Source organism: Pagrus pagrus (assembly GCF_965226575.1).
Source record: "Pagrus pagrus genome assembly, chromosome: 9".
Taxonomy (NCBI): Eukaryota; Metazoa; Chordata; class Actinopteri; order Spariformes; family Sparidae; genus Pagrus; species Pagrus pagrus.
The window spans coordinates 10848167-10874823 of NC_140193.1; the positions used below are offsets into that span (position 1 = coordinate 10848167).

Here is a 26657-nt window from a genome sequence, read left to right on the forward strand (position 1 = left end):
AATAAAAAGTGCAAATAAAGGCTGAATGTTTTCAGAATTATTTGATTTTCAGCTAAGACAATAAAAGAAAGCTGTTAATGGTATTGGGCAGCTGTTATACTGCATGTCCAACATCTAATCATCCTTTATTGTTTTATTCTTTTATTTATTTCTTTTTTTTTGCATTTACATTTTAAAATTAATGATCTATTTTTATTTTATTTTTTTATTTAACTTTTCTTTTTCTTTTTTCTCCCTCCCTTCCTTCTCTGTGATTTTGCCTGTGTTATCACTTTTATTCATTTTAATAGTAATAATAAGTTGGACTTTGTTTTAACTCACCTCAGACCAGACTTCCTTGTGTTTGAGTGTAATTATTATCTTCCTGAGTTTCCTGCTTTTCGCTCGATTGCCAAAGCACTTTGTAAACTCTGTTTTTTAAAGGTGCTATATAAACAAAGATTATATATTACATTATATTATATTATATTATATTATATTATATTATATTATATTATATGTGCTGTTTATAATGCAAAAATATTACTTGTGGATAACATGCATTTTATATTTTACATGTTATGAATAATTGATGTCAACTGTATGTTTTGAGACATTAAAGAAATAAATGTAAACATATAAAGTCTGATGTATTCAAGGGACAGTGAACTGATGTATTACAGCTGGCATCAGTAGACTCAAATAAACACATTTTGGGGAAGACCATTTCAGTAAATATACTTCTGCTACTTTTAATCTATACTTGTAGTACTTTGATCTGCTGGTGTGGGGCTGCAGAGGCCCGCTGCTTATAAATATAGTGTATATTAATTATTTGTGTGAGAATGACTGAGGGGCCGGACCGGATGTAGGGCATGCTACCTTCAGATGGGCTTTGAGGAAATGTGGGGCTTTAACCGACAAACAATAGCGCTCTTGCAAATCGCATTAGCTCAAGTCATTTTTGTTGCGTTTCAGGAATCGGACTAAACAAGAAGGACTCTTCAGGAGGGTTATTTTTGCGCCCCTTGAATGCCAGAAAAGCAGCGAACAAGTCTAACAAAATCTACCGACTCGCCCGCCTCCCAAGTGAATAATTTTCAGGTAAGCCCAGAGTACTGACACTTGCTCTGACTGCTAGCGTTAGCTCGCCGACTAGCATAGCATGCTGCTAGAAAGCGACACGGGTCAGTTGAATATTTAGTTAATGAATGTGGGTAAATGTGGCACTCTTTTAATGGCTGAACAACCAAAACATACGACTCCATCCCCCCCTCCCCCTGAATACAATTATTACCCTAGCTACACTGGTTTTGCTAACTTAGCATGCTAGCTTGCACCGCTAGCAGCTCACTCTGCCCTTGTGCTGCACGGCTGAGTTGCACACTCACGTCAGGCTTAGCCTCCTGTCAGCTGGTGTTATTAACTTAGTCGCTGTTTCTCATAGCAGTGGCAGGACATATTTGTTGATTTCATTACGTGAAGCAGAGGTGTGTGAGGATGTGTGTTTGCAACTTTGAGCTTAATCTACGGCCGCAGCCAAGACATGTGTCAAAAGATAAGCCCAGTCACTGGTTGGACGCAAGGTGCATGCTGGCTGTATTTAGCTTTTTAAGCTAACCTCGCCGCACTGGTGCATACAGTCCACTTGTACGGTTTTATTCAGGGGGTACAAAGTGTACAGAAGTAGCATACAGTGTGTCAGAGCAGACAAAGTGCCTCTGGGTTCATTAAAAAAAAACAAAAAACTGCAAGCTGTACGTCAAGTGGACCAGGTGACTCCACATTGACCTGCGTGAAAATGTCGTACCACACATCCAGACGTGAGGTTACTAGAGTTCAGTCAAGTCTGCAGCTCTTCTCAGTCGGTCCTAACTTTAGGCTTCAGCTTTAATTTTAACCAACGAGGCGAGCAGAGCGTTACAGGCAAGTGATGTTACTGTGATCATTCATGACAGGCTTTTGCCAGCAGTGTCTTTTTAAAAAAGGATGTTTTGATGTTTAGCAGTGATCATTTGAATGCTGGGGGACTGTTCATGCTTTGTGTTGTCACAGGGTGGACACAGTGTTTGGCCTTGATAGATAGTTATAATGAATATGGGGTGATTGACTGATGCTCAATTTTTGGGTCATTTTAATATGGGTATACAGGGTTTGTACGGGTGCTTGAAATCCTTCAAATGCTTGAATTTTAATGTGTTTTCAAGGTATGCACAGTGATAATTAACAGCTTTATATTGGCTCAGCTTGGGCTGGGCAGTATTATCGGTCATACATCAATATTGTGATATGAGACTAGCTATTGTCTTTGTTATCTTGTCATATGGCATTTCTCTTTTCCTAGTTTTAAAAGGCTGCATTACAGTAAAGTGACATCAAAATATTGCAATATTTTATGGCCATAACCAAGTTATACAGACTGCCGAGTCAAGGTTGCACAACTTTTTTGTGCTGTATTTGTAATTGTTATAGCACAATAACATCTCATTTTAAGTAATGCAGTGAGATAACCGTTGTTAGTATGTTGATAAATATGTAATTTACCGCCGATGTAAGTTGCAGGAAAAGCTCAAATTGCTTGAATTTGACTATGGAGAAGGTGTAGTTTTTTGCCATGATCCCTCTATAATTTGTGACAAAGATATGTAATTGAGCATTATGATGTGTAAAATGTAAATTTTCATATCGGGCAACATACAAGTTAATATCGATATATCTGTGATAGGCCAGTATCGGCTGATACAATGGCCAACCGATACATCGGTCAGGCTCTAATATGTATATTGTATATCCATACTGATATTGTAGAGCCACTAATAAGGTGTGTCTGCATGCAACATGCCTTGACAGGGAGATGTGTAGACCGCTTCAGTGCTGGCAATATGAGTGATTAATTATTATTGCTGTGAATTGTTAGGTATTATCCGATACACGACCAAGACAAATAGCTTATCTTAATTACAATCTGTTCATTTTCTGTTGAGACAGTGAGCTCTTTACTGTCTAATCTTTTCTTTCAGCATTGTTAGAAATCGTGGCTGCAGGGACTTAAATTCCCAATTAATCAGATAAAACATGTAGCAGCTGACTTTATGACTGTGTGACTATCGTTGGGGATAGTTGGTCTATATATTGGCCAATTGCAGAAGTATCGTATCAGCGTATATGTTGTCTGATATGCAGCACTGATGTGAAAAGTTTTTGGGGCAGATTATAATGCAGAAAAAGATGCTTGAGGTAATTTATAATTGTTAAATTCCCAGTGAAGTTTACAGTTTCAGTCAGGCAGCTCTACCGTAATGTACAAAAAACTGAAAACCTCAAAACCTTTTAGCATCAACCTGATGAGAAACTTTGGTCATTACTATCCAGAACAACCGGACTGTACCAGTTTCAAACTAATTAAAATGTCCTACATGAGAGAAATAATTTGCTGTATAATCCAAGTCATATAAATGCATTTGGTAATTGAAGAAACTGTTCAAAGTCCAGTGACGTTACTGTTTGCACATAAGCTATTGAACTCTTTATCAGCTCATCATGTCAGGGTTAGGGTTAGTATTGCCCTATAGGACTTTGAGACATACATACAAAGATAAGCTGTTATCCAAGTGGTGCCATCTTGGACTGTAATCACACGCTAGCACTGTAAAAAATGTTAACCTCCTGATAATATTTGTGACAGTCTGGTGAACTGCAGAGCTACTTTGAGCTATCAATACTTGAGCAGTCTGGCAGTTTCACCCATTAACCCTTGCTCCTACTTTTGCCATGAGTCCCAATTTATTGCTGACAACAAGAAACGCCACGTGTATCCTTGAATCTTATCAGTCATCATGTCTTACTATGGCTGCATTCAGAGCAGGGTTGTGACCATGTTTACGTAATGCAAGACCATCCTACGTGAGCCTTTTGCCTTATTTGTTAAATACTTTCTGTCCTCTCTGAGATAGTAAACCCTTCTGCAAAGTCTTTATATGGAGTATTTGAGTGTTTCTGAGAACAGAAAGCAGGTAACCGTAGAAGGCAGCAGACCATTTACCTCGTCAGATTACCTCAAGAAGACGTTAAAACTTGTTTTAAAAGAGTCTCTTCAACAATAACATTCAGAATTAGAGGCTTTATATTTTCCAGAGCTAATAACGGAAGATGCGAAGGAGTGAGACGTCATTCTGCCTTAAAATATCTGTTGACAATTGAACATGAGCAGTACCGATGAGGGAGCTGGCAAGGTTCGGGTACAGTGATAATGTTATGGCAGATACTTTTTAAGATATTTAACTTGAGTCTCTCTTTCAAACTCAATGACAACTGAACTTAAGTGTTGCTTGAATGGAGACAATCAGGAAAGTATTTGTGCACCAATATCCTTTACTTCAATGCACATAGTAGCATTGCACTGAAACTGGGCTGAAAATTAGCATTTCCATCACTGCTGATGGGAGCTGGAGCAGATAAACAGTCATAATTACTGCAGAGGCAGTTGACCAGAATGAAGGCCGATTGTAGCCTTTTCCTATTGAATAAATAAGCCAGATGTTAGTGGCTGTTCTGTTCTGTTTTGATTTTTTCAGTGTGAAAGGGGTAACATGGCTGTAGTTGTAGTTTAGTGGTGTGGCTTTAAAATGTGAGTGTTCAGCAGCACAGTGGTGCAGGACTGAAAGCACTTCATGCTCTGAAACATGAATGCCCTTCATTGTCCAGCTATCACAATGTATTTTTATCTCTTTTTATATTTGGCTTTGATGCCCCATGGCAGAGCCTCTGGACTGTACTCTAACCTTTGACCCATTTGCTTCAGTAAACCCTGGAGTTTATTTATGCATCTCTCTGCCAGCTTGTCTGAACCACCCATTTGATTTTAGCTCTGTGTAGGAACCCAAAGGCTTTTGTTGGCTTTCCCACCAGCTCTGTTTTTCATCTCTGTGTGGGTGAACCAAACAGACATGTTGTAAATACTGTTTCAAGGTACTGTCAAGAAGATGAGAGAGTACGGCCGGGCAATATATAAGATATGTATCGGACTGTTGTACTTTGTTCCAATACTTGTCTTTACCCACTTAGTCATTACATCCACATTTCTGATGAATATTTATCAGAAATCTTAATATTTGGTAAAAATACCTCACAATATTGTTGCAATATTGAAGAAGTGGCCATTTGGTCAAAAATATTGTGGTATTTGTTTTTTGTTGCCCAGTTGTAACATTTATGAAGTGCTTTTGAGGAGAAAAGCACTTCGTAAATATCAAGGTATGTGTCATATATTGCCATATGGCCAAAAAGTAATTATTATTTCAAGGTCATACTGCCCAAAACTATCTGAGAGGAGGATTAAGGTTGGGTACTGAATTCTATAATTGTAAGGGTATCAACCAAGTTATGTTGGTACTACAGAGTACTGATTCTCAATAAATCAACTGAGGTGTCAGCCCTAGAGCAAATTGAGTCAGGGCAACACTTGCTGCAATATTTGTGATGAAATATGCAAAGCTGACGGAGCAACATGTTCTATTATATATCTATAATTTAAAGATTATGCTGTGTTTGAAAGCCTAAAAGCCTTGGTCCCCCCTGAACCCTCCTGCAAGGTTGACAAGGCATCAACAACTTTCTCAACATCTGTGTGTAATTAGTCAGCTAGATGGAGAAGTTATTGGATATAACTGGGCTTTTTTCACTGTCTTTGTTGACGTAACGTTATCTAATTGTATGACCAAAATTCAGCCACTGGCTACGTCCGAAATTCCTTACCACCATGTGGTTTAGTACGCTAAAACAGTATGAGTTTTTTTTCACCAAGTCTGAAATAAACCGTATGTGTCTTGCATACAATTTGCAAGAAAATGTTGCAGTATGTAAGCACTGCTGTTGTGACAACATGATAAAATTCCTGTGTTTCTTCTTTTTTGGATCTGACAGCCAAGACGTTGCAACAGCGTATTGCTGCTGCCCTTTACTGCTTATTAATGCTCCATTTGGCAGTTGTTTATATAGATGGGTTTGCCCTACCTTGTCATTCAATTAGTGGATACAGCCATCAACGTGTTGTTTAAACGCTCACAGAGATAAAAATCGAAACATAGTTTACATGTTACTCCAGAATTGCGACTTGATGCTGTGAACACACTGAAGTCAGAAGAACGACTTCCCAACTTGGGAAGGGGGACCATCCTAGGAGCAAGTCTGTACAGAGTAAAGTATAGAAAAAAGGTACTGAATTCCAGGTGTCAGTGATTTCTAGTCTGTGGCTTAATGCATCCTAATTACACTTGATCAAAACAAAGCACAGCTTGGCAGCACACCTGAAGAGGTTGTTTAAGGAAACTCTTGGCCCACTGAGGTTATCACTTCTGCCTAATACACGAGGTGTTACTCACAGTTGGCCAATGGCAAGGTGAGGCGAGAAACTCTACATTGTGATTGGTTCCTTTGGCGTAACAGATGCCATTCTGCTAACTCCACGCTGGTATGGGAGAGCCCGGCCTTCTTCTTTGTTAATGTTAATGAAATGTGACATATCCAGGGTGCCCATAGCCTGCTAATCAGCACTAATCTGATCCAGTGGATTAGAGGATGGGAATGCATGTAAGACACTGCTTACAGTACATGTGTGCCTCCCTCCTTCCAGAAGTGAGCTATCTTTCAGACTTCCTAGCATTCATTGGTGGACTGTAGTAAGAATCCACTGGGGCCTTTGGGAGATTTTGGACCTCAAGAGATCTGTACTTTTGTGTCATTTGGCTCTCAGTAAACTCTTGTGCTGATTAGGCAGTTCTTCCAACAGGATCTGGGATCTGTCTGTGTTCTTGCTGTCATCATCATAATCTCCCTCTTTCGTTCTGTGGGATTATTATGGCTGTGAAGCAGGAGAGCCTGTGACTGTCCACTGCTCTTTGCAGGCCTTTTCTGTATGTTTTTTATTATTCTGGCTTTGATTCGGTGAGAGAACCAGCAGCCAAGATGCTGAACCAGAGCGCTGTGATGATCTTCACTGGGATCTGTGGGGCATTGGTGGTCATGGCAATGGCCTACTATGTCTACTGGTAAGTTAAATTCAATAGAAGTGGTTTGGCTAGGCAAGGATGGGGCCCAACCAGATTTCTTACAACTTGTGAAAGAGAGAGTCAGCATTGCACTCCAGGGCATCAGTCTTTCAAATTTTGCAAGCCAAATGAAGTTGTCAGAATTAAAATGACTTTGCAAAGTTGCGGTACCTGCCAAGATTTTCCTGAGGTTTTCCAGTATTTAGTTGATGTCTTCTAATGCACATTTCAACAGTCTTATCATGTTAGAGAGTCCTAGCAAGCAGTGGTCATTTGTTGGGCGTAGAAGCTGTATTCAGGTGATGCAGAGCAGAAGCGGCTGTCCGGCCTTAAGCAGCTTTAACCCAGTCAGCGTCTCTAATCTTTCCACCAGGCTGAGTGGGATCACAAGGGGGCCCTGCACCCACAGGGAGGTGGACCTCCCGTGGTTGTTTTCATGGTCAAACCCAATGTTTGTTTCTCTGAACTCATGTTATTCCATCTTTGACAAAAAGAGAAAGGGAACAGCTGAAGTTTGGTTAAACCAGAACACTTCCTCCCACAAGGAAGAGGCTGATTTGATTTATTAGTGCGTTATGGTGATGAAGTCATGGGGATGTTTGAAGCTCAATATTTGTTATCGTCTGATGACGGTTTTGAAAGGGTGAACATTTTGATCAAATTGGGATTTTAATGCCTCCTGACTGCTTTACTACCAACCTGAATAGCTGAAATGGAGCACTGATACACTTGGGCTGAGAAACACAGAATTGTTTATCTATTGACCTCACATATAGAGAAACATTTATATTGGCCTTATTGGTTATGCTTGTAAATACTTTATAACAGGCGATATATATTGTGTTTTTTGTAGGACATATAGCGCTCCTGTTTCGCACCAATCGAGTAGAACAGACTGTTATTGCAGTGAAGCTAGCCGAACAGTATCACACATTTAAAGTTTGTTTACCAGGGAGCGCTGACAAGTTTGTTTTTCAACTGTCCCACTCAATACATATCCTTAATGAGCTGTTTGATAGCCAGTTTAGGGGATCTTCTTAATTTGATGTCTTTATTTATTGCAGTGTTTCAAAAACACGCTTTTGTCTGGCTCCTAACCGTTACTGTGGTTAAGATCGTTGTTGGGTGAAACAGTGGTTTAAAGGGAAGTCACATTTCAACATTAGCTATGTACACACATCCATGACCCAAAATACCTTCAGCTCAACAGAAGTTTAATTCACAATACAAGGCAAAGAGTCTGATACACTCTCTGTACTTTAAACATAGTTTAACTGAAAGTAAACAAGGATAATTGAAAATATTGTATTTATTCTGCAGTAAAAATGCAATCATATTTTAGTTTCACAAGTACACTACTCAAAATGAGTTGGAGATATTGGGATATGGGTGCGTAAATATTGACAAAAGTCAAATGAAATGTGTCACATTAATTTTGGAAATATTCACAAAACAACAATTCAGATATGTCGCAGAATCAATCAAGTGAAACACGTAATTATCCCAATTTCCCTAACTAATTTTGAGTAGTATATTTTAGATTTTATCATGTTTATAATTCATTCGGTGCAAAAAGCAAACAATATACTCCCTGACATCAATGAAGTAAGACTGTCCCTGAATCAGGATTTTCCGTCGGCACTGTAAAGTCAGGGGGTTGTCTTCAGTATGTTAATTTGTCATGTGCTTCTTTGATTCATGCATATGTTATTTATAGATATTTTATATAGATCAGTTATTTTTTAAGAGAAGTTTTTATAAACACTCAACATTGGGTTTGGGCGATATCCAGAAGATGATGTCATCGCATTAGGCGATGTTATAGCCGCTCATTCGCTAGGTTGGACTCGCCGACTGTGCGGGAAAATGAGGTGAGACCTCAAATTTGTGTTGTTGCCCTGTTTAGTTAACACCTGATTATGACGACATGTAGCCTCATTCGAATCCCTTGGCTCGCCATTTTGTCGCGCTTCAAATGTGAAATATTGCCAAATTGGCGAGACTACATCCTCCATGTCTGTTTGTTAAAGCGCTCTGTGCATGCCACTACATCAGGCTAGTTAACCCTTGTAACGTCCCAAATATCGATGCGCCTTGCTTTTTTTTTTTCTTCAAAATAAAAGCCAGAAGATGCCGTAACAGCTGTTGGATATTACATATTGTGTAAAATATCGCATATGACAGCAGATATCTACTTAATGTTATTATGAATACCTTGTCTTAATGCACCTAAGCCTACAAATATGAGAAATGTACTATTCCTTCCCTTGCCCACTCGGTGACACTAAACACCTATAGCAACCCTTTATTAGTCCCATGTTTTGCTCATCATCTGTGACAAACACATAGTCAGAGAAAGTAAAAATGTGCATTGTGCTCATAGTTCAGCTCTAAAATTTTAGCAAACCACAGCGCATCTCTCTGAACGATCTGTTGACGCCACTGTGAGTCGAACACTCAGTCGCACTGGATAGTAGTAAAGGAGGTTCAACCAGCATCTGCTTCAAAAGTAGTTTTGTGGACTTCATTGACAGGTGCCACCGGAACGGAGAGCCTTAAACATGAGCTACGCTGTTCCTCGTTAGTTTTGACTTGGTTTATAAAGTTTGTAGCCTGCAATGTTGTGCAGCTAACAAAAAGTGCAGTGGTTCGACTGATGGCATGCGAGTCGTCAAACAGCATCATTATCTCCATTAAAATAAAACAAAATAACCTTGGTTTGAGCAACGTTCTCTGGAGACCTTGGTTGCCCCAACACCAACTCTTGAAGCATATATGTTGAGTGCTGATGGTTAGTTGCATTTTTCACAGTAGTGTTATATTTAGAGGTGACACAAATGCACACAAAGTTAGTAATAAGACACACTTCTCTCTAGGCTCTGTGAGTCATGGCCTTAATTTCAGCTCGAGTGAAAATTTGTGGTTCAAAGTTGACTGACTCCACGATTGTTCCTGAGGCAGGAGCTGAAAGAGCAGAAAGAAGAGAGTGTGGAAGAAAATGAGAACAAAGTTCATGGCCTGTCTGCAAATCTACCCTGTCTGAGCGGTCACACACACAGTTGCTGCTTGTTGCCACAGCAGAGGTTTGATGGGGAACTTCTCCATGGGCTGCTTGTGGCCAAACAACACAAAGTTGACTGTTTTCATTTTTTATTTTTTTGTTGAGTGTTGTTTTAGTGTTTTTATTCCTAAAATACATAATGAGGGACAAGGACTGCAAATAAGCGATTGCTAGAAGTCCTACATTGCATCAGTTGCATTTTATTTAAATGTAAAAATGCCCACATGCATCATCCCGGTCAAATAAACCAATAAATAAATAAATAATCAGACTGTCAAGCCAAAGAGAAGTTTTGCCCCATTGCTAATTATTTGGCTTGAAGCAATTAATTTTTTCTTCCAAGTCTGTGTATCTTTTTTTTTAGAGTAAATCAACAAATGCAGACATCTACAAATTGATTATTTGTATGAATTATGTGATGACTCAAATGCCCAAAACAAATCAATCAATACATCAATTAGATATCAACTATTAATGATCGGCAACTGTTTTTGATAATGGATTAATCAGTTTTAGCAAAAAGTCAAAATACACTTATTTTAGTGTTATTATTTGTTGTAATCAATTACATATTTACTTATTTATGAAGACTTTTTTTTATTATTTCCTTATGTAATTTTGATTTTGGCAGTTTTAGTCCTCCATACTTCTGATCTACAAATGCATCTGATGTTCTGGGCCAAAGGTCAAATTCAGGAGATTACCAGTATAAACAAATACAGATTAAAAACTGTCCGGCTGAGTAACTTTCCAGGAACTGATCACAGTCACTTGTAGCAGTTGTTGTACCGTGTACTTGCGGCCCACTGCTCTCTTTGATTCTTTAGTGTTGGAGCTCACCATCCTTCCAAAATATGTCACAGGAGCCACAATTGAAATGTGCTGTACTGTCATTTTAACCCTCCCAGTCACTCTCTGACCACCAGGAACAAAGGTCATATCTGTAACATGATGCAGAGACAACTGTGGATGTTTGGACTGATAGTCAGATCACTGAGGCGATAGATGACACACATGCTCACGTGGCAGTATTTCAACACTTCAACTTCACACTTTAAGACACATTTTGCTCAGTAGCCTGGGCTGAAGTCCTGTGAATGTGCATGTAAGATTTCATTTCCTTCACACTTTGTTAGTCTGTGTATTGTGTTACGGTGTTTGATGGCACTGGAGAAGACTTATTGCCTACTCCCAATGAGCTGGCCTTGTGTCAACTATGTGGCTTAATTTAAGGTTGATGGTTTGTCCTCTAGCTGAGATGGTATTTTAAGGAAATGTGATGCAGCCTTTGGGTAAAGGATGGCTATAAATATGGTTGGATTGCTTGGAAATAAAGGCGTGTAGGATTTCTGGTCATCCATATTTATTTGTATTTTTTTTAGGATGGAAAGTTATTTATGTTTTTGGCATCCATTTCCGTTTGTGTTATGTAGTTGCATTTGTGAAAAAGATATGCAAGACACAAGAAAGCAGTCATTACATACACTTTATGAACAAGAGAGAGTCTGTGTTTGTCAGCGTGACACGCAGGCACACAATGTTTCTGTCTCTCCCTTGTTGTCTAGCATGCAGGCTGTTGTTCTAAAGAACAAACACCAGACGGTCTCTTTTCTGCCAGTTTGCTGACACAGTTGTAGCAGTGAATGCAGGTGACTGTACATATGTTGATGTTGCTACGCTAGCACTGCACTGTTAATCGTAGTATAACTGGGAGCACGACACAATTTTAAATTCCACAGTCAGTTGACCTGAGGCTGTAACTGACAATTATTTTAGTAATGGATAAATCTTCTCATTATTATGTTGAGTCTGTTTCTTGTTTATTTTGTTCTCTTGTTCATATCTTGCTTTTTTTTACATATTTTATTTACTCATTTATTTCTTTTGTTTTCATGTTGATGCTTATCTATTTTTTTTTTTGCTCTCCTCTTTGCTGCTATAACAATGAAATGTCCCCGTTGTGGCCTTTTTCATTTACTATCATGAATGACATAGAAAAGCAGCAAATTCTTACAATTAAGATGCTGGAACCAGCAAACGATTCACACTTTTGCTTGAAAAAGGCCTGAAATCGATTATCAAAATGTAGAGCTGCAACGATTTATCGATTAGTTGTCAACTATTAAATAAATTGCCAACTATTTTGTTATTTGATTGATTAGGTTAAATATCAGTAATCTTTAAGAGAAAAATCAAGAAAATACTCTGATTCCAGCTCCTGAAATGTAAATATTTTCTACTCTCTGAATATCTTTGTGTTGTAGGCGAAACAAGACATCTGACGTCGTTTTCAAGCAACTAATCGGTTGATTGAGAAAATACCCTGCGATATAATCAACAATGAAAAAAAATCTTGAGTTGCAGCCTATACAAAAGAGAGAAAGTTGCAATGTAAAACCCAGCAGGTGGACGCCCAGTCGACAGTCCTGAAGTGGATTGGGTGTCGTTACACAGATCTGCAAAAGACTAACTCAGATTAGACATGTTTCTCAGAACAGCTTTAGGTTGGCTTGACCTACACTTTAATGGGCTTGGGTGCATATGTTGGATCAGTCCATTCATGGCTCGACGGTCTGTGCTGATCATCCTGATGGGTACGCTCATTGGTAGTAATTGTCACCTCAAAATCTTTTCGCGAGCAAGCAGAAGGATTCTGGCCACTACATCATGTAATATGAGATGTTGTCTCTAAAAACATCTCAGACCTGTCCTAAACAAACATGTCTGTGGCGGTTGCCTGCATAATATAGACCCATCCATTTATTCTGTATAACTGCTTATTCTTATTCAGCAACATGGACTGGTGGAGTCTATCCCAGCATGCTTTGCTCAAACATCTAAACTCCCTGGACAGTTTCCCAGTCTGTCACTAAGAGTCAGACGAACACAGTCACATCCTCACCTGGGGGAAATTAAATGTTTCCAGTTCACCTGACTTGAATGTGTTTGACCTGTTGGAGGAAACTCACACAAGCTCAGACAAAACTTGAGACTTTCTCCACTGGCAACGGGTCTGTCATTGGTGGAGTATGCTGTAGCTAAAGAGCATTTGTGTGATTTATTAGTTATTAATCAGTTATTTTTCCAGTTAGACTATAAAATGTTAAAAACAGGGATGCAAACATTTTTTAATTAACTGTTTCTCATGGCTGATACCAAATAGATAACCAATAATTTTGCTTTTGCATTTTAAAGAGGTTCCTAGCCTGTAGTTTATGCAGCTGTAATAAGATTTGTTGTGTTTAAACTTGTACACTTTTTCCTTCCTCTTCAAACCCTTGCGGAACCTGTATTGCTTTGCATGCTGTGCTTCTTCTTTTTCTTCTTCTTCCTCTTCTTTATTGGCGGATTGTAAACCAACTGAAAAGGTGCATACCGCTACCAACTGTATGAGAGCGTGTAGATGCTGAAATGCCAATATTGGCCCGAAAATGTATCGGTCAATTTTTTTATCGTAATACCCAAATTGCAAAAGCTGCAAAATGGGCAAAAGCTCTATTGTTTATTATGAAAATGAAATTTTGATGCAAAGATGATCATGCTCTCTAATCATGAATCCTTTAACAATCGGGATATCTGTCAAAATAACAATAATCACATCATGATGTTTTTTTTTACCATATTGTGCAGCATGTTAACTTGCCACCCACACGAAGAACGACCGCTAACACGATTCAGCCTGTCCTTTTTGATGAAACGGGCACAGTGCACTTTATTGAATGATGACACTGCACTGAAGCTTTTGTGTTTTATGTCTTCTCATCCTCTGTTCTCCTGTGTTCATCAGGTCTGTAGTATTGGCTGAAGGACCGTGTAAACGCGGCTTGTAAAAGAATCCACCGTGGTAAGAAACACTGCTGTCTTGTTGAGTTTCTCTGAATTTTGAGCTTGTTTATTTTTATATCTCTCAGTTAAGTTGTTCATCACTGTGGCACTGCCTCCTCTGTTCCTCAGGTTGGTCGTAGTGTATAGAGAGGAGCCTACTCACCTCTCCAGGCTCCTCAGCCATGGCTCTTCTGGCCTACCTGAAGAGCCTGTTCATCCTGCAGCTGCTGATGGGCTTTGTGTTCGTGGTTAGCGGCCTCATCATAAACTTCATTCAGCTCTGCACCTGCATCCTCTGGCCCATCAACAAGCAGCTCTATCGCAGAATCAACTGCAGACTCTCTTACTCCCTCTGGAGTCGTGAGTAGATGATATTCCTATATTGTTGTAGCAGCTGAGGCTCAGACAGACATTACATTTACGACTCATTTCAGCATGTATCACTTATATTGATGCGTTGTTGTCTTCATGCAGAGCTGGTGATGCTACTGGAGTGGTGGTCGGGCACAGACTGCACCCTATACACTGACCAGGCTACGGTGGACAAGTTTGGAAAAGAGCATGTCATCGTCATCCTCAACCACAACTTCGAGATCGACTTCCTTTGTGGCTGGACCATGTGTGAAAGATTTGGCATCCTAGGGGTCAGTAATGCACCAAAATATGACTTTTAATTCTTGTTCTTCTCAAAAAAAGATACCTAAACCTCTCGTTTTTTATGTGACTGAATTAATGCTTGTCAACGAAAACACACACCTGTCCTCCCTCTCTAGAGTTCTAAAGTGCTAGCCAAACATGAGCTGCTGAAGGTGCCTCTGATTGGCTGGACCTGGTACTTCCTAGAAATAGTCTTCTGCAAAAGAAAGTGGGAGGAGGACCGAAAGACTGTCTTCAAAGGGCTGACCAGGCTCAAAGACTATCCTGAATGTATGTGGGTAGGTACACGTCAGACATGCTGTGTTCTTCTCTCTTCTGGCATGAGTGTAAGAGCGTAGTAAAACGCTATGTGTGTTTAAGGTTTAGCAGCTGTCTTAGATTCATGCTGCCACACATTCATTTGCTCAAATACCATATTTGGGTTTTTGCAGTCAGTCAACTTTAGCCCAGTTGGGCAATCAGGATTGTGAAACATCCCCTGAGAACTAACACCTTGGTAACACACAGATATATAGTGACCTGAGTACATCATAAAAATGCTACAACCAGAATGCAGTACTCTGCTCCACCAGACCAAAAAACACTCCAGCTGATGGGTGACATACTGCAAGTTGGTGCTTTGTTTTAGCCGAGAATCAGAGCCCTTGAGTCGAGAGAGTCGCGGCAACGGAAGTTTAAAATGCAGATCGTAGCGTGATAAAAGGAGATAGTAGTGCAGTCACAGGATCTTGGTATATAGTTCATCCGCACTGCCTAACTTGACAGTTTGATTGTTGTTTGTTTAGACGCCCCTCACGTGATCCGAAATTACAACAATCTGTATTTGAAACAAAAGCCCTACAGCTGCCAGATGACATGTTTTGTCAGATTTTTGGCAAGGAAAAAATGAGAGGCTCCTGATGCATAGTATATTTGCATATACTACCAAAACTGTAGTGACACAAAGCTTCTTCCAAAAACTGAAAGAACCCTTCTAGGTAGCCTCGTTAGCTTCAAACCGGGTTCTGGGGACCTTGTTTAATCAGATGGAAGTAAATCGAATATTTCTGAGTTTGTATTATAACCTTATTAATGTTGTAAGTATTACCTTTTCTAAGTTTTAATTCCTTTCCAAAACTACATAATGCACCTTTTAAGGGGCCCTATGTAGTTTTGGAGAAGAAATTCAGACTCAGAATTTTAATAATTACAATATTAATAAGGTAATTTTTTTTTTTCCATAACTGAGTAAACAAGCTGTTCTCAGAGGAAAATAAGGTCCCCAGAACACTGTTTGAAGCTAGAAAAGGTGGCAGGGTCCGCCAAATATAAGCAAAGTAAAACGGTATGAAATTGCATCCTCCTTTAAGGTCAGTTTGTTTTTCAGTTTTAATCAGTTGATGTCAGGTATCTGGGTTTCATGGGGAAAAAAAGTAGAACTCCAGATGCTGCCCTTTGACCAGTTCCTCTTAAGTAGGCTGGACTCTGTTCTGATACACACACATAAGTTCACACAGTGCACCAGCTGTATTTAAAATCCCTCATCAGGAGGGCTTGGGTTTATTCTTTTCTGTGAAACCTCATGAACTGGGCTCACCACTGTGCATAAACAGTCGGCTTTGAGAGGCAAAACAGCTCTTTTCTGTTTAAGTAAGCAAGCGTCTTACTTTCATGGCATCTTACCTGGTGGCAGAAGGTCCTGCTGTGTGTTGTACACCTTAGCTGATGGTGTGAAGCACTTCGTGTCACAGATTTTCACCCTGACTCAACTAGTTCATCAAGTGAGATTAGGCAGATCAGCAGTTGATCTAATTACCCCTTAAGTCAGGCGTCAGGCCACCACTAATCACATAGTTTTTCTGTGTTCAGATAAACAATCTGAACACTCTTGAGTAGACTTGTTGTCTGCCTCCTTGTTGAGATAAGATGTTGACTTTATTTTAGCGTAGTGTTCACCACATTGAGGTGTACTTGATCTGTAATTCAACCAAGCAGAAGTAGGGTAGTGGATGGGACGAAAGAAAGGAGGTCACCTCAAGTCTGTGTGAGACTTCTTTATAGGTGTGTGTGGGTGTAAGTAAGGGTTAGACCGATTATCGTCCTGGGGGATTATCAGGGTCGTTGTTCAGCATTTTTCCGAGGCGTCCATGTTGTTTTTTTTGTTTGTTTTTTGGTTATATAAATTAATTTTAAAATGCAATACTTTGGCTCCGATGCAGCTTTTGTTCTCTTGTCTGTTGTCACCACACTGTGGTTTCACTCAATGTCCCGCCCACAACACTATCCGAGTGGTAACATGCAGAGGTGGCAAGAGTCCACACATTCTTTACTCAAGATACTTGTGTACAAAAGACTCTGGCAAAAGTAGAAGTACTGATTCAACTGCTTTACTCAAGTAAAAGTAAGAAAGTACAGGCTCTAAAATGTAAATACTGGAGTAAAATACAGATACCTGAGAAATCTATTTCAGTACAGTAACAAAGTATTTGTACTTTGTTACTTCCCACCTCTGGTTACACATCACAAGTAATAGCCTATCAGCACTGATTAATCTAAATCTGCAAAGTAACTATTAACTAAAGTAATCCAGTAAGTGTAATGGAGTGGAAGTATAAAGTACAGTAATGCAGCTTCAAAATCGTACTGTGCAAATTGACTAAACTGTAGTTGGATACTACAGTCAGGTGACGATGTCCTCAGTGAAACGAGGCTGTAGCTCAGGAGGTAGAGGCAAGGAAGCTAAGAAATCACAAATAACTGCAAATATTTGTTATCAGTCTTCTTGATCACTTGATCAATAATCGGTATCCGTGTCGGCCCTGAAAAACCATATCAGTCGATCTGTAGTGCGAGTTTTGACACTGCCCTTCTCCCTCCACAGTTCCTGCTGTATTGCGAGGGCACCCGCTTCACAGAGACAAAACACCAAATCAGTATGCAGGTAGCAGAGAGTAAAGGCCTGCCCAAGCTCAAATACCACCTGCTGCCCCGAACCAAAGGATTCACCACCACGCTGCAGTGTCTTAAGGGCACAGGTAGAGACTACAAACGCACACACACACAGCTCATCATCCTCTCAATACACGAGTCTTTTGTTCTTAATCTTTCTTTTTCTCTCTCGACAGTAACTGCTGTGTATGACGTGACTCTCAACTTCAAAGACAACCAGACTCCCACTCTGCTGGGCATCGTCAACGGCAAGCAATACAAAGCTGACATGAGCGTAAGGTGAGTGTCACTGATACACTCCGTTTACGTTTGCATCATCAGTTATTGTGATAATGATGCATTACACTGCCAGCTGTACTGAGTTTCTTCAAGTGGAAAATGTATTTTTAAACCTTCTGGCCTCATACCAACTGCGTTTTTGTCCCGTAACAATGAGAGAGACGGTGAGAGCGCTCAAAATGTTGGCTCCTTTCCCAGCACATTTATGGTTTCAGAACAATAACACTAATGGCCAGGACACTCAACTGAGCAAAGAGCTGGACATGAGATGGAAACGCAATGGGATGTCTCACACTGGAATGGCTTCGGAAACATGTCTGCGGTCGGGTAGTCTCTTTTGTTCAGGAAGGCACCTAACTGAGTGAAACAGGGAGACCAATCTTGGAAGTTTGAAACTACCCAAAATGCAAATGCTACAGTTTTTACATCATATAGCCTGAGTGCTGATGCCAATCCGGATATATATGCACATATTTTTTTCCACCCAACAGCAGAGAACATCGAAACTTTCCATTGCTGACGCCCTTATCTAATCTTGGGAAGGGTACCAAAACCCGGTATTAAACAGGTTTTTTTTTATTAAAGGCCCTTGTATTGATAAGCTCCGACATTAGCTTTTTTATCAGTACATCTCAACGTTTTGGTTTAATTGATTATCCCGTAGTTGCAGCCTCTCCTCTGCTGAGCTTCTCCTCAAAGAGTGAAGTGAAGATAACTGGAAGTTCACTCAAGTTGACAACAATTACGCTTGTTACTGTAGGTGTAATAAAATGACCGTAAGCATAAACTTGTAAACTGTAGAATAGATTAATCTGCTCTGTCTGCAGTCTGTCATTCAGTTAGCTCAGCTAATAGGGAACTGTTACAAAGAAGCTACCACCATGCTAAAATGAAAGCTGTCTGTATAGAGTCTAATTAGAGCATCTTCTTTATCAGCCGGTCAAATCAGCAGAAATGTTCATTTCAGATGCCGACATTTAATTTTAGAGCCTTTATTGCCTCATAAAGGTGACGTGCTGATGTTATTGTACAGGGTGAAATAACTTGGAAGTATGGAAGAGGCAGCCATGACAAGAGCAGGTCTAGCTCTCTAAATGCGAAGGAAAGGTGCTTCAATGCTCCCTTCCTTATCTCCTTTAGCACAGGCTACACTGGAACAGCACAACTGAACCAGAGAAATAAAGTGGAAAAAATATAAAAAAGGATTATAGTGGAGGATACTTTTTTAGTAGAGTAGAGTGGAGACGGTTATAAATGTATGAGCAGGTTTAGAGCCTGAAATCACTCAACAGATGATGCATTCTGCCAGTGGAGGTGGGTTTAAGGTGAGAGAGTCCCCTGGTGGTAAGAAACTGACATAACCGACCACAAGTGATGATATTCAATTTGTTTTGCTGTTCTCTGAAAGGACCAGAGGAAAACTAAAAGTCTGCATGTCATCTTGAAGAGATTTATCATGAAATGTGTAGGACATCTTATCATCCATTACATCATGGTTAAGAGTCTTACTCTTTCATAGTTTTAGCTGAATACCCTCATTTGTCACATCTGATGAATGTAGTGATTCTTTCTTTGTCCTGTAAGAAACCTTATAATTAGGTGTAGTGCTCATTAATGATGTGTAAATACTTTATATAACTTACCAATGGCTCTTTTAGATTGTTTGGTCATCTACTTTGTTTCTTTTCTTGCTGTGCATCCGTGTAAAAATAAATATTGATTCGTTCCTATATGATTTTTTTACTCTTTACCCTCCAGGCGGTTTCCTGTGGAGGATATACCAGATGATGAGCAGGAGTGTGCCAACTGGCTGCATAAGCTCTACCAGGAGAAGGTAAGCTGAGGGGAAACTGGCGTTAGAGGCTCAATCTGTGATCAAAATGTAAAGTGTTTCATGTTAACATGTGCTGTTACATGTTTGTTAGATTCTTGTTTTCAAAGTAAAGCCCAACCGATTCTGTATTTTTGAGTTAGTTGAACATACAATATTGAGGAGTAAAACACAACATTTCTATATCAAAATAATAGTCTTATAGTCTTGTATACATAGAATATATCTATATTAAGACACATTTTTTGCAATGATCCTTCAAATGTGGTTATCAAACACAATGACATTGGAGCACTGAGACACTAAACCTCACATGGAATTATATATTAGCGTCACATATTGGATCATGCACAGAAATTACATTTCAATTTTAGTATTTTACTTTGAAAGTCTGCAGTATTGAGTTTTATATGTATGTTTTTAAATGAACTCTCATTTAAAAAAAAACCTTATCTGCGATTCCTCCATGTACCAACAGGAAATAGCTCACGTACCACACTTTGAGAACACTGGCTTTATGATATGAAATTTCCTTAGTGACACTTAAAGGGGCACTACGTAGTTTTGGAGAAGAAATCCAAACTCAGACTTTTAGTTTATTCAGTCATGAAAACAAAGAGAGTTTGTTTAGGCATAAAAAATGTCAGTCACTGAAGATCTTTTTCTCCTGATTAACGTTTCTTCCCCAAAACTACATAGTGCACCTTTAATGCGCCTCTGGCCCTTGAGACTTTGTTTGAGTGTTTGGTTCTTTATTTGTTTGTTTATTTTCTGTTTTGATACATCACTTGATCATCATACAGTACAAACCAATTCTTCTTCCTCTCCTGCTCAGGACGCGTTGCAGGAAGCCTACAACAAGGAAGGAAAGTTCCCTGGACCCACAATAATCCCCCCTCGCAGGTTATGGACTCTGCTGAACTTCTTGTTCTGGGCCACCCTGCTCCTTTCACCCCTCATCAACTTTGCTTGTGGAGTGGCCGTCAGCGGCTCCCCCCTCCTCATCATCGGCTTTATCATCTTCCTCATCTTCGGTAGGTTAACAGTGCAGCGGCCTCCTCCTCAGAAGGCAGCCGTTCTTTCGCTCGATTCGCTGTCGCTCACTCCACTCTTTCTTTTGTTCTCCCCACAGCCTCCATAGCTATCCGCCGCCTCATAGGAGTCACAGAGGTGAAGAAAACAGGTTCCAGTTACGGCAACCCGGAGGCCAAGAAACAAAACTAAAGTGTGTGTGTGTGTGTGTGTCCGATGGCCCTGCGGTGTCTCACCCCTACCCAACTCCATCCTCCTCCTACTGTTGAGTCAGTTGGCAGGCCGGGGAGGAGACCCAGCTGTGAAAACAATAATAGAGACCAGAGTTAGAAATACTAATGGCACTAGAGTGAGAGAGAGAGAGAGAAAGAGCGAGCATGAAGGTCTGGGGTTCAAGCTCTCTGGTGTAACACAGAACATACGAAGGGGGAGATGCAGTCCTGCTGTACTCACCTGCATCTTTTCTTAATCCAGCTAGCGACCCACTGTCCCCGTCCAGTCCCGTTAAATCCCGCTGACACCCAAGGTTAAGCTCCTAACCTGCCTGAGGTCACATGGAGCCATTTCCTGCCCTGAGCTACCTACCTCCACTTCCTGTTACCTGTCATCAGCCAATCAGGGAGTGGTGACGTGCTTGTTCCTTTTACCCACCGAACACAAGGCGATCCGTATCTGTATAACCTCCGTCAGGGGGCATCAGCAATCTGTAACAGGCAGGACATCTCCCTCCCTTTTCTTTCACTAAGTGGGACTTGTAATGGGAACCGGTGCCTTGAGGCCCAGCCTGGTTTCCTTAAATCTTAAAGGGTCATTTCACCCAAATCACATTTATCATTTGACTTGTAGGTGTCTAGCCAGGCAGATAGTTTGGGTTTTTTTTATCTTCCCACTGGCACTTCTACTGCCAACTTGGTACAATGCAGCTGGATAAAATGTTAATGGTGCTCAAATTATTTGATAAACTTAACAGCAGTATGTCTTTGTTGAAACAGATATTCTGACAGTTTATCTATAAATGGAAAAAAATAATGAAAGCTGACCACACTGACGTCATCGACAGAGTAGTATGTTTTGAGACAGTGCTCTTGGTTTTTTATAAATGTTGTTTAAAATCATTTGAGCACCCACCTCAGTGTTTCCTCTACATTCATTCAGGAGTGGTGAACCACCACAGTAAGAACATTACCACCACAGGTAGATAAAAAGGGATTTAATATTGTAAGCTAGATAACAAAAAAAAACAAGCAAAGCAGCCCTTTAGTCATATACAAATAACTAAATATACACAAATGAGTTACAATCATTTAAAACACTTGAACCAAAACTAATCTAGACAACTAGAGATCAAAATTTCCTCCTCAAGCCCTCCAGGTGAAAGACACTAAAAGTGATCCAAATGTTGCGGCAGACCGTAACAACATGATGTCTCTTTACATTATGAACGAAAGGGAGAAGGAAAACAACACATGAGGTAACAGACGCCATTATATATTTAGTTTTACAGCACTTTAATACTTTGAAACACATCTAAAGATTTCAATCACTCACCCATGGCTTCCCAAAGTAGGCCCGCCAGATGTTTCTAGAGGGAAAAAAATATATATATTTAAAGGTGCAATATGTAAGAATTTTAGTTGGAAACAATCAAAAATAAACAAAAATTTGAGGAAACACTGCACCTCCATTGTTCAGGTCTAGCAGCAGAAGTGTCGGGAGGAGATCCCAAAATATAAATCCTACATCATCTCTAGGACTAGATACCGTGAGGGTTAAGTGGGGATATCTCTTTTTCTTTTCAAATTTAAAAATCTTGGTGAACTGACCCTTTTCAACATCTCGTCTCGGAGAGGCTGGTGTCCGTTAAACTACAGCAAGGGCTCCAAATGTGAAACTGTCCTCATCAAGGACACCTACCATGTTTTACAGGTCTCATTTGTAGCCCGCCGCACCGACACCTTCATTCTGCCACATTTCTCCAGTTTCTACTCCTATTTTCACTTGTCATACATGTTATCCTTCATTTTTAGATCATAATTGGACCCCTAAATGTGATGTTGATTCAACCAGCAGTCCCAGTCTAAACACTGAAGTAGTTCAACCTGCCGCCTCCCCTCCCTCTGACGCCAGTCTCGACAGCTGAAATGCACAATGTGACTGTTCTGCTTCCAGATTCCAGATAAAAGGTCACCAACTGTCTTCATGTAGCCTCACAGCTGTTAGCATATGATTTTGCTGTCCAGATATAGACTCTGTAGTCGTGATGTTTTAACCTTTGCCTTAAATCAAGCTTGCTCAGGCAAGGGATTGCTTATTCGCCACCCCCTTTAAAAAACAAAACAAACAAAAAAAAAACGGCACCCACCTCTTACCTCTACATCCTCCTCCCATCATGGAGTAGTGTGCATTCATTTGGTTTGATTTACCAAAGTGAATGAGTGAGTGTAACATTTCAATTTTAAAGCGGAAGGTTAGAAAGTTGTTCCGTTAACTGTACGTTAGTAGTAAGAGGAAGCTGTTTACATGTCATGCGCGCAGGCAGCTTTGTTCCACACATTTCACCATCTTAAAGTCGGTCAGCCCGGAGTTTTTACGCATTAGCTGCTGCAGTTCGTGAGTGGATCTCGTCCAGTGTTAAAAGCCACCGGACCAAAAAAGGTCCAAAAGGCAAACAAATGGTAGCAAGAACATGCTCCTCCCTTCCCTCCCGCTCCCATGCCACGTGTAGTATTAATAAAATATTTTGATTTATTGGTTTTACTTTCAGGGGGGGTCGTCACTCCTCAGCAGCAACTTCCTCTTTCTGTAGAGTTCTCTCCACCCAGACAGATTTCATGCAAGCCTTAAAAGAGAGTGCTGCTTAATTTTTGTGTGATAATGTAGACGCTAACTGAGCCCCCCCCACCCCCCCTGTGGTAGTGAAGGGTTAAACATTTGAAAGATAGCAAGCAGGTTGCTGGGATTAGTTGCCAAGTAGCTTGATCTTAAGTTTTAACGTGAAGAATTAAAGTGAAATGAGAATTGATAAAGTCTGCTCTTATGTACGAAGAGCTCTGTTTGTGATCAGTTCACATTTTTTACAAGAAAGTATGGAAGAGTGAAACTGCCAAAATCACAACTAAACAAAGAAATAAATGGCTTAACAAATAATACTTAAAATAAATGTAGGCATTCATTCACATATTTTACAATGTGACATAAATTAATATTTGTTTTATTTTCTTCTGTATTTATTTACCTTTGTATTTTTTCCCCTATTTGAACTAATTTGTTTTACCACTTTATTTATTGAATAATTTATGGTTTTTATTTATTCGTATCTATTTCTATATCTAATGTATTATATATTGTCTTGCAAAATGCCAAGGGAAAAGAATACCATACAGAAATAAATACGTAATAAATACATTTAAAATGAAATGGGAAAGTAAATAAACACGGGGTCTAATACAAAGATAATAAAAGCAGAACTATCAGTTTATGTCACATTTTATAATTTAATTTATACCTACATTCATGTTTAATATTAATATATTTATTGAGACATTTCTTTATTTGTTTTTGATTTTGGCAGTTGCAGTCCTCCATACAGAGGACACTTTGAGTTGCTTTACCTCAAATGTATTAGCATCTTAGCTTGTTATTTTTCTTTTTAAAAGATCTGATTTTTTTTTTTTTCCCTCAACATACACATCAGAAACTCATTGTCATTCAGTAAAAAACCATATTCCAGAAGCAGGAAGGATGCTGAGAAGTTTAGTCAAAAAAACTTTTTACACTGGATGTTTTTTATTCAGGAAAGAAATATAAATGTAACTTGTGGTTGTTTTTCTTTCTTTCTGAGGTCTCGAATGGAATCAAATATGACAAGTTAACACCACTTCATGACTTATTTTTAAATCTTGAAGATAATTCAGTTAGTGGCACCTCTTGCGTCGTCAGCTTTTGTTTTGTTTTCTAAGGCTATTTTTATGTTTTTCTTCAATTTAAACACTTGAGAATATTAAAGGATTTAATCACAAATCAACTCTTACTTCTTTGACTTATTTGGATTTGTGTGAGTTTCTCTGTTTGCTCAGCAGTTCAGATATAAAAGCTGAGCGCGGCACCAGCCGAGTCCACACTCGACATGTTTCCTCCCTCCATCTTTTTTGCTCCATCAACAGAAGCATCTTCACAGAGGCGCACACATCCATCCTTCATTCCTCATGACACATTCACTACACTCCATTAAGATGCAGTACAAAGTCACTCGTGAGTATGTAGAGACTGTGTGTAAACTGAAAATATGTACATAAGGTAAATGATGAATGTCACACTGACTTTTAGAAATTGTAGAAATGTACTTAGCTGTTCTTTTGCAGTAGACCTTTTGAATGACGCGTTAACAAGTCGTCCATCAGATGTCCCGAGGACATTTTGGAAGTACAGTCACAAGACGTGTGACGGGATGTTGAGAGACTGTATAAATATGTACATAATGTAAATGATGAGTATGATGTTCACTTTTAGAAATGGCAGAGATGCAATTCTGTTCTTTTGCAATAGCTCTTTTGAATGACGGGCCATGAGTTCAGGCTACAACCAAATGTACCACCGATGGAAAAGGCTACAGCAGAACGTTTAAAACGAGCTGGTTAAACTCGACACTATCTCACCTTCAGGTTTGGAGCTGTAAATACTTTCAGCGATGCCTCTCTTCTAATTAAAGCCACAGACAGAAGGCTGTAGTCACAGATGATGCTTACAAAGCATTTTTCCAACTTTGTAATTAATCATGGTTTCTTACTGTAGTCTGTTACTTTTTGCATGATGTGCACTCCTGCACAGTCACTGAATCGAGTTACTTCTGACTCAGGGACTCTTTTACAGACTGGCAATGCAACAGCTGTGGCATTAACTCTGAATTTGAACCTGAATAAAAAGGCTTTCTGAGGAAGCTGACAAAGTGTGATTCTTCCTTTTTGTCAACGCTATACCCATTGTTCAGAAATGCTGACTGGTTTTCTTTAAAGTCCTTGAAAACATTGTTTCAAATCAAAGTTTTTCTATAAATATAAATATACATACTTATATAAACAAATGTCTAGGGGAGCATAGCTTCTTCAGGACTGTGTAGCTGATGTTTAGTGACATCAACATACAACTTTTTATATATATATATATATATATATATATATATATACTGAACCTCTACAAATAACAAGCATCATCATTGTTACGCACACCAAATGATTCCAATCAGCATGCTGTAACAAGGAAAAGACACAAAAAAGACATTATAATATACATTTACTTTAAGGGGGTATAAGCAATATACACGGATCAGCCACAACATTAAAACCACTGACAGGTGACGTGAATAACATTGATCATCTCATCACAATGCGATGTTCTGCTGGGAAACCTTGGGTGCTGGCATTCATGTGAATGCCACTTGACACGCACCACCCTTCCAAACACTGTTGTGGACCAAGTACACCCCCTCATCACAACAACACTACTTGATGGCAGTGGCCCCCCAGCAGGACAATGTGCCCTGACACACCGCAAGCACTGCATAGGAACAGCTCGAGTAACACAATAAAGGGCCCGAAGGTGTTGACCGGGCCTCCAAATTCCCCAGGTCCCAATCTGATCGAGCGTCTGTAAGACGTGCTGGAGCAGGTCTGATCAATGGAGGCCCCACCCCCCAACATACAGGACCCAGAGGATCCACTATAAAACGCCCTGGTGCCAGACACCACAGGACACCCTCAGAGGTCTTAAGTCCATGTCTTGGCAGGGCTGTTTTGAAGGAGCCAAATCTCTGGAAGCCCCTGAGATCCCAAATTGATTTGCAAAAATGTTACTTACATCCTCTTTTGAGCCAAAATCTTCACTAAGTGTTAGCGCACACTTGTTCTGAAGTGGCTGCATATGCTTTGGACCTAAAGAGAAATTCAAACTTTAACAAAGACACGATCACGACGGTGGTAGAAGAGACTGAAGCCAGGAAACATGTATTATTCGGTTAACTACG

At 39.7% G+C, this 26657-nt stretch overlaps 1 protein-coding gene across 2 annotated transcripts; it reads left to right on the forward strand.

The window, feature by feature from the left end:
- The first annotated feature begins 845 nt into the window (after positions 1–845).
- On the forward strand, positions 846–25574 carry agpat3 (1-acylglycerol-3-phosphate O-acyltransferase 3). 2 transcript variants are annotated; one of them, XM_084362233.1, is made up of 10 exons: positions 846–1083; positions 13874–13930; positions 14041–14271; positions 14386–14555; positions 14685–14846; positions 17429–17582; positions 17673–17775; positions 19534–19609; positions 20442–20640; positions 20739–25574. In XM_084362233.1, exons 3-10 carry the CDS (start codon positions 14094–14096, stop codon positions 20828–20830), a joined length of 1134 nt encoding a protein of 377 aa, XP_084218359.1. In that variant the 5' UTR covers positions 846–1083; positions 13874–13930; positions 14041–14093; the 3' UTR covers positions 20831–25574. The 2 variants fall into 2 exon arrangements, with proteins under 2 accessions (XP_084218359.1, XP_084218360.1); XM_084362234.1 differs by lacking the exon at positions 846–1083 and adding an exon at positions 1806–1905.
- The last annotated feature ends 1083 nt before the right edge of the window (positions 25575–26657 follow it).